Below are 8,177 nucleotides of genomic sequence, written 5' to 3' on the forward strand. Positions count from 1 at the left end.
CGCTGGTTGGGCATGCAGAAAAATGTATTTGGAATAGAACACTTAAATTACAATCCAAACAACATAAACAGTTCATAATTTATTAAATGGCTGTGGTAACATTCCTCAGATGCTCTTAAATGCAGATATTCCAGCACTACATTGTAAGTGATATTCATCTAGATCAATATATATACACATAAACTTTGAGCCTATGATATATGTAATGGGTCCAATTATTTGCCAAGCAGTCTGTTTTTTCTCTTGTAGTGATTACTCAACTTTCATGATATGAAAAAATAAAAGCTTTTTTAAATACAAAGCTTCATAATTATGTTGTAGTGTGATTGTATGTTCATGAATGACATATAAATATATCACAGGAACAATGGGGAGTAAGTCCAGGTAAGAAGTGGCTTTCAACAGAGATTCACATGTATCTTGATACCCTTGGGTTAAACATTTCTTCACAAAATGGTCTTGGAATTTGCTCCCATGTACATATTCAATCCACTTCTCATTAATGTGAAATCATTCATTTTTGTATTATTGAATTGTGGCACCATCACTGTGATATTAAACTACCACACCAGCACAGAAAGTACAAGGAGACAGCAGCATCTTCTTTATGCACTCCGGTGCTAAAAATGATGGAAATAAGATGACACTACATTTTATGGTACAATGTACAAATCACATTGAAATTTACAATCAAAACAATATGGAATATCTAAACTGCAAGTAGAAAGCTTGAAGAGACAAAGGATCAAAGACTTGTTAAACCCAACTACGTTTCACCCAGTGAAGTAAAAAATGTGTATGGTTATTCTCCGACAGTTATTTCTAAATTCAAATATAACAAATCTACGGTGGATTGATAAAATAATATCTACAAATTTATCAGTAACTTAGTCTTACCAGTATCTGGTAATGCTATGGCTAAAGCTCTGCAGTTCTGGCATTTTCTGTAAGGGGTCTCCTGTACCAGCAGCAGGGACTGGCAGCAGCGAGCTTTAATAAAACAGACAGCATATGCAGCAATTCTACTACAATTTCTTTCTAAAGTTTTAAGAAACACTCACTCTCTATATAATATGATAGCATTTGTCATTGAAAAAATAATGCTGTGTCAAAACTTCACTGTACATTGTGTAACAAAACAAATATCAAACTACCAAACTTACAAACCAATGAACAATTCCTTTTCGCATAAAGTTTGATTAGGTAATGTACTTACCAAACTTGTGGCCATTCCCACAGGAATCCTGCTTTGCACTGCTAAAATTTATCACTATAATCAAACTAAGGAATTATTCCTACAAACAAAATTTTGACATTTCTGATTTGCACACCAAGCAAGTCTCTAAGCTTAAATTAAAGATCTCAAAACAATCATATTTAGGAGTGTAACTTCTCCCCTAACTCCATTCTTTTTCTTCTTCTTCAAAGGATACCTTCTCCACATATATTACATTTCTCTGCAGGTTTGTGAAACTGGAGTTTTGACTTGACATTTTCAATCAAGGTGTCTCTCTCCTTGCAATCCACTTCTGTTTTTCCACTGCGTAAAATTTGACACATTATGCAAGCAGATATTTTCCCTAAAATAATAATCATAATACTAAATGAGCAAAAATGTTCATTAGCTAGGTAGTTGGATTGTAAATGGAAATTATCAAATACAAGCCGAAATATTTTCATACCGTTAGCTTAGCCAGGTTGGGCAATCATAATACTAATAACAAGTCACTGCACAGTTACACTCTTTTAAGATTCAAATCAAAGTGAAGAGAAGGACACTTAAGTTAAACAACATTCCACCTCTGACAGAATGGTTTGGCTCAGAGATCTTCAAACAAAACCTACTTAAACACTTACATATTTCATCCAGTTTCCCTGCCTCATCACCTATACCATAAAGCCAGTCTGTGCAGTGCAACTTCAGTATTCTTTCTTCTATTGTGTCACATATCTTCTGTATATCCTCCATCTAGAATAATAAATTTAAGAAGTTGTTAAAAAAGATCCACAAATAACAGTTTTGAGTTAAACAGATGAAAAGTATAACTGAATGTAATTAATACTCCGTCTTAAAAGAGAATGATGAAATGCCTGTGCTCTACTTTAAAATAAGACCAATTGTCATACTTACTGTTTGTGAACTTATGTTTTTCAAAATACCCTGGTAGTGCTTCAGGAAAATTACACCCAAAGATCTTCAAAATAAAATAGAATCAAAGACATTTTAGGACAACACAGCAATGCTGGCAAATATAAAGACACTGTTAAAACAAAACAAAAGCCCAGTTTCCAGTAAACATTTTTTGAAAAAAAAAAAAAAATGCTCATCCAATATTTTATTTAAATCAGATCCAAGTATACAAAGATACCAATTTATGCAAATAAAAAAATTACTTAAACTTTTTGCATTATCTGTATTTCAATATTTTAAGGCTTCAACTTAATTCAAGCTGTCCAAATTATCAACTTGAGTCCCAAATGCTTACATTTCTCTTATTCCTTTAAAAATGAACCAACACAAACTGGCATTTATGTGGGAAAACTATCATTTAAATTTACCTCAACCTCTGTAGATTTTGGATAGTTAATCCCTGAAGGTTTTTATCTGCCAGCATTAAACACTCCAAAATCTGCTGTCCCTGGTTGGCCTTTTTACCAGGTGCAAATGCTACGCTAGCCAAGGCGTTATGTGTACTATGTGCACTCTCCAGTTTTCCTATATTAAAACATGAATAAGCAAGAAACACCAAGTTAGAAACCAAACAACAATTTCACATCCTTGGTGTGAGTCACATTTTTTGTATGGTTTCAACTAAGTTTTCAATCCAGGCATATGGTATGTAAACACTGGGTTTCAAGCAGGCTTTGGTTTATTAAAAAACGTTCTTGACTTGATAAAACTTGCAACATTGGCCCTGTAGACCTCTTAAGACAGGAGTACACATTCATAATCTTAATATCTTTCTCTATTATATATCTACCTTCGAGCAGGGCTGTCAAGGTCTGTTCAACTGGTGTGTGCACACTGATGTACAACTGCAGAATAAGCTTGGAGTCCTCATCTCGATTCTCAACATAATATCTGGGACTAGCAGAGAGAGGTAGAATACCATAATTATACTCTAAATTTAAACAAAATAGTTTTATCATGGTTTCCAAAACACGGTTTTGTTTGTAAAATCTGAAAGTACAATTTGAAAGTTCCACAAAGCAAGTTGGCATCATGTCAGAGATGATTTAAAGGAGGCAAGCAATAAACTAACTTTCTTACCAGTAAAAAAGTTTATCTGCTATCAATAATACCAGTAATTATATGTTGGCATGTAGCTAGTAAGTTAAGAAGTAATGCATAATATAACAGACTTGAGTGTTTAAGAAACAAGTTTCTCTTTTTCACAAATGCAAATGAAAGTTAATAATTCTATATCCAACAAATAATCACAATCCCTTTTAGTATAAAGGCTCCTTCAAGCAGTCCTTTAGACACCTACCTCTGAAGATGTGCCAGAAATACTCTGTCCTTGGAGACAGATGCCCCACAGCAGTTGACAACCTTGTACTGTTTGGGCATGTCCAGAACACTTTCTGAGACAACTTCAATATCTGCAAAATTAAATTTATTAATGAACATGTACAGCAAAATTGAAAAACCTCCTCTTATATCAGTGAAATCACTTTCAATGAATAAAGAAAAGTTAGACATATTTTCAAAACAAAGGATACAGCATGCCTTGTAATCTCTTAATTTTCAACTTTATTAAAACATATTAAATTTTAAGCACATATCTAAGGCAACTTTCAAGTGTAGCATCTACTGAAATTGCTATAGTAAATGTTGAACTATAATTTGAACCACAAATTACCTCCTGACTGCGTTTTGCTGATTTGGACTGTTTGAATGATTCCGTCTTGAGATCCAATTATAACTCCAGATGGAAAAGTGGAAAGACCTAAAACAAAGTCACAAAACTATATTTTCATTTGGTTTTCATATCTTTGAAGGTGAGACTGCATTTCTTACTTAATACAATAGTTAAGTCATGTCACCTGATGCATTTTTATGTTTGTTTACACAATTATATAGCCTTTAATTTTTGTTAAAAAAGATGACTGATGTAAATGTCCAGTACAGGTTTTTTTCATTGCTAAATTTCAACATAGGTAATCCACATCTGTCTATTTGTGTCTATACTGTACCTGAGATTATTAGATTGTTTCTTCCTATAAATGTTTTGGTCTTTTTAATCTCTATACCACTACTTGCCATACAGATGTCTATAAAGACAAGGAAGGAGGCTTTGCTTGCAACAAGTAACCTCTCCTGTAAAGTGAAGTAATTAATATATTTCAAAGGATTAAATTGTTTTTTTAATAGGTACAAGTACTTGAGTGTTTACCAGATAGCAAAAATGTCCTGAATACTGTACAATGTTTATACAGAAACCATGGTTATAAAGACATGATCAATGAGGCAGCTTTACTGAAGAAAGTAATTAGTTTAGACTGATATAAAATCTGTGAAAATTGCTGGTTAAAAAATTGATGGAGTGAAGCCATAATAGTACATATGATACCTCTTTCATCCATTCAATAGCAGTGACACCCAGTTTATCTTCTTGGTCCCACAAGTGCACAAAGCCTGCCTTGGTCAGTGCCAGCTGGTCAGTGGTGTGACTGACCACATGGGCCTTGATGATGCCTGACCTGTATCCAACACACAGTAAACCTGAAAATATTGCTATTCATCATCATCAACAAAATCATCACCATCAGTGCTTCCAATGGTACTAGTATTTAGACAATCAACTCTACAATCAAAATGTAATTTGCATTGTTTGCTATCATATGAATTGAAATGCATGATGCCAAATTTTATAGAGTTATTATATAGAAAAAAAATTCAATTGTCTAAATATGATGCTAATTATTGCTTTTTCTTCTTTAAAAATATATATATAAATCTTTAGTTCTAAAATATCATCATTATGACTAGCTACATGTACCACAACAGATATAAGGCACCAACACTGAAAAGCACAAATTATCAGTGAACAGACCCAGGAATGGGTGAATTTGCTGTTCACAAAACTGTTCTGTTACATTATAAACATAAACATTTACCTGTGTCATCCGAGTAGGAAGCCCACTTAATGCAGACTGGTAGCATGGACCCAGTGTAGACAACTTCATGTAATGATATATCATCCCTACAACACAATGAGGTAAAAGTAACTGTTAATGTGTCTAGTTAACCGTTACTAGTAAAAAATTAACAATCTTCACAAAATAAATGAAATAAGACAGACTCAAATGCATAATAAAATGTAACATCACTAAATAACCTTTTCTTAATGAGCATATATCTGACAATTTCATGTAATAATCTGGATTTCAAATACCAAAAATTCTCTCTAAAATGTAATTATAAAGAGTGTGAGAATAATTTAATAAACATACTCACTCAGTACTACATGGAATGTTTATTTTCCATAAAACAATGTGTCCACTCTTCATTGCAGTAGCCAAAAAGCAGTATGACATGGGCTCAGGGCCACTGAATTTGGCACATTTTGCAGCCACTGGTTCAAGAGAGACCTGGGCAGGGTAAACTGGTGACCAGTCAATTGCTGAAGACAAAAATATATTTACAAAATGTATAACTTTGTAAGAAACAGAAAATATGAATAATTGTTTATGAAAATCAGAACACATACAATTTTAATTTAACTTTAGAAGAGCAATAAGGCCACACACACAAAAATTTATAATACAATGTACAACTTCAAGATTTTGGAATACCTTGATCTACTGGTTAACATGTTATAATAATACCAATAACACCTAAAAATAACAGACACTGTTAAACAAATTACAGGTTAACAATTTGTACTCCCTGTACCCAAAATCTTGGAGGAAACCTCTGGCCTATTTACATGTATGTATTCTTACCTACAGCTGCCAGTAAGTAGCTTCTCTGTGTTAGCAGAGAAGTCTGGTTCTGTTTACCCTTGGGTTGTGATTCATCATCCATGGTAAACTTCTTGGTTTTCATGTGCTGGTAATAACTGTTGGATAAATCTACCACCTACAGTTGCAAACATGTTCTTATAATACTTTTAATATGAAAAAGTGTGATGATGTTAAATCTGTCCTCTTTTTCAAATTCAGCTTTTAAAATTATCAACTTGTGTCTTTAAGTGGCATTACAAAGATATGACCTATATATCATGTCTAAATTGTGTTGGATTTTTGAAAAATCTTACACAAAACGTAGCTGAAAATCAGCAATATTTGTCTTTAATTATCAGAAGATATATTACCTTTTTCCATTTCAAATGAAAGCCACCCATATTGTAAATGCAAAGTCTATGGTCCATGGACAAGGTGGCTAAAATGCACCTGTAATGTAGGAATTTATGTTAACCTTAATTCACTTGTATTGCTGACATTTGCCATTCAAATTATTATGTTTATGTCTATGCCTTGGTCAATGGAGTTTACTTTATTTTTGATAACAGTGGTCTAATGGGTAAAGATAGATTGTATTAATTTAAGATAAGATATATGACCTAACAGCAGGGTTCATAAAGTACATTATAAGGGAAATAACTTACTCCTTTTAACCAAATCAATAACCAAATGGCAAAATAAGGTACATGTATACTTTAAAAATTCCTCAGACAATATAATGTGTTACCTGCCCATGGGATCCACACCTTTGGCTGACCATCTGACAGTCCTGCAGCCACGGTAACTGTAGGGTTGACCGCTCCCAATCCCTGGACTCACTGTTCGATCCAACATTATAGGGTGTAACTCATCTGAAATATGGCAACATTTAGGATCTGACTTGAAAAATGGCCATTATTTTTAAGTCACTAGGAAGGGATGTGTTAAGAGTGTATGTTGGTGAAGGAAACTTTGTCTAATAAGGCATTAGAACCTGTATTAATTCAGATTAAGAATATGTAAGGAAACTTACAGGAGCGGATCCAGAGCTATTTACTGACAGTCTTCCAAATTATCTTTGTTGATTCATCCTCCAATTTTGACCGACTTCCAAAAGAAAAAAATAGATACCGTCAATGTAAACTTGAAAATCTGACCGTCTTCCAGAAGACCCAGAAGACGGCCTAAATCCGCCCCTGACTTACCTGCAGGCAGACTGTTGTAACACTTCTCTCTGTCTACATCCACATTGAACTCACAAACATCTGGAGAGGCAGGGATGAAAGCCTGTCTGGCAACAAGGGAATCAGATGCATCAAGACCACATGACAAATCCTAGCAAGTAGAAATGTAAAATTATGTAAATTTCTATACATGTACATGTGTAACTGTAAATATGTAGCAGTCCTTACAAATGAAAATGCTTTGTATGATCACCAAGGTAATTTGTATATACTGTACGACGTTTACGTACCATGGAATTAAAAAAAAAAAAATGAAAATTTTAAAATATCAACCTGTTTGGAAAATTTGAACTTTGTAAGTGTAAACAGGTGTACATAAACTTATATTAGGACATGAATTTCAACTTTTGCATAGATGATTAAAAGTACTGTACACAAAGCATCATAGTATAAAAGTGCTGAATAAAATGGATGCCACCTCAATGTCACTTTAATACAGACAGGCAACGTGTGCAATGCCAGGTATTCCAACAACTGAGGCAATACAAAAACTAACACGGCTTTGTCTTTGTAGCAGTACAAAGTTAAATTTACATTAAGTTAATTGTACACATTGCAGTTTGTTTCTTACCACTACATAGACCCCTCCCTCTGTGGCCACAGCAATACGGCTATCTTCTGACCATGTCAGGGCGTGGGAACTACAAGTTTTCTGATTCCACTTCAGAGATGCAACAACATTCCCTGCCATTTCTTTTTCTTCATAAAAAGGCTTCTTTTTCACAACACATGCCTCAACTGAACAAGGCTTGATAGTGGAAGCAGATCAACTTTGTAATGAGATTTTGCCGCACGTTAATTTTATAACGTCTGTTAAATATGAACCTTGGTGAAAATAAACCGTTAAACAACACTCATCTGACGTACAAAAGCAGTAAGAAAAAGCCAAAAGAAATTAAGAAAACGCCTTGTAGTGAGAGACAAGTGTCTTCTGAGGCACTTCCTTTGCAATCATGTGCATTCCGTACTTCAATTCTGAAGAGT

The 8,177-nt window shown here is 33.8% G+C and overlaps 1 protein-coding gene across 1 annotated transcript; it reads right to left on the reverse strand.

Annotated features, from left to right (window-relative positions):
• Nucleotides 1-64: 64 nt before the first annotated feature.
• Nucleotides 65-8,163, reverse strand: LOC106156158 (general transcription factor 3C polypeptide 4-like). Its single transcript, XM_087001225.1, has 19 exons — nt 7,765-8,163; nt 7,155-7,284; nt 6,698-6,821; nt 6,321-6,399; nt 5,950-6,085; nt 5,462-5,627; nt 5,122-5,207; nt 4,575-4,726; nt 4,198-4,321; nt 3,864-3,950; nt 3,492-3,603; nt 2,982-3,088; nt 2,560-2,716; nt 2,132-2,195; nt 1,858-1,969; nt 1,434-1,580; nt 1,217-1,270; nt 898-990; nt 65-620 (listed from the first exon to the last, which is right to left on the reverse strand). Exons 1-19 carry the CDS (start codon nt 7,882-7,884, stop codon nt 556-558), a joined length of 2,115 nt encoding a protein of 704 aa, XP_086857351.1. The 5' UTR covers nt 7,885-8,163; the 3' UTR covers nt 65-555.
• Between the last annotated feature and the right edge of the window lie 14 nt (nt 8,164-8,177).

This window comes from Lingula anatina, chromosome 1 (genome assembly GCF_051362555.1).
Source record: "Lingula anatina isolate TDL-2025a chromosome 1, LinAna3.0, whole genome shotgun sequence".
Lineage (NCBI taxonomy): Eukaryota > Metazoa > Brachiopoda > Lingulata > Lingulida > Lingulidae > Lingula > Lingula anatina.

Bases quoted from the DNA above. Each gene is read 5' to 3' on its own strand.
- LOC106156158 (XM_087001225.1), bottom strand. From the start codon at position 7,884: ATGGCAGGGAATGTTGTTGCATCTCTGAAGTGGAATCAGAAAACTTGT. The intron at 2,717-2,981 runs GTAGATATATAA...GTTTTAATATAG, and splicing joins CTTGACAGCCCTGCTCGAAG to GAAAACTGGAGAGTGCACAT. The intron at 1,271-1,433 runs GTATCCTTTGAA...GTTTGATTATAG, and splicing joins ATGTAATATATGTGGAGAAG to TGATAAATTTTAGCAGTGCA.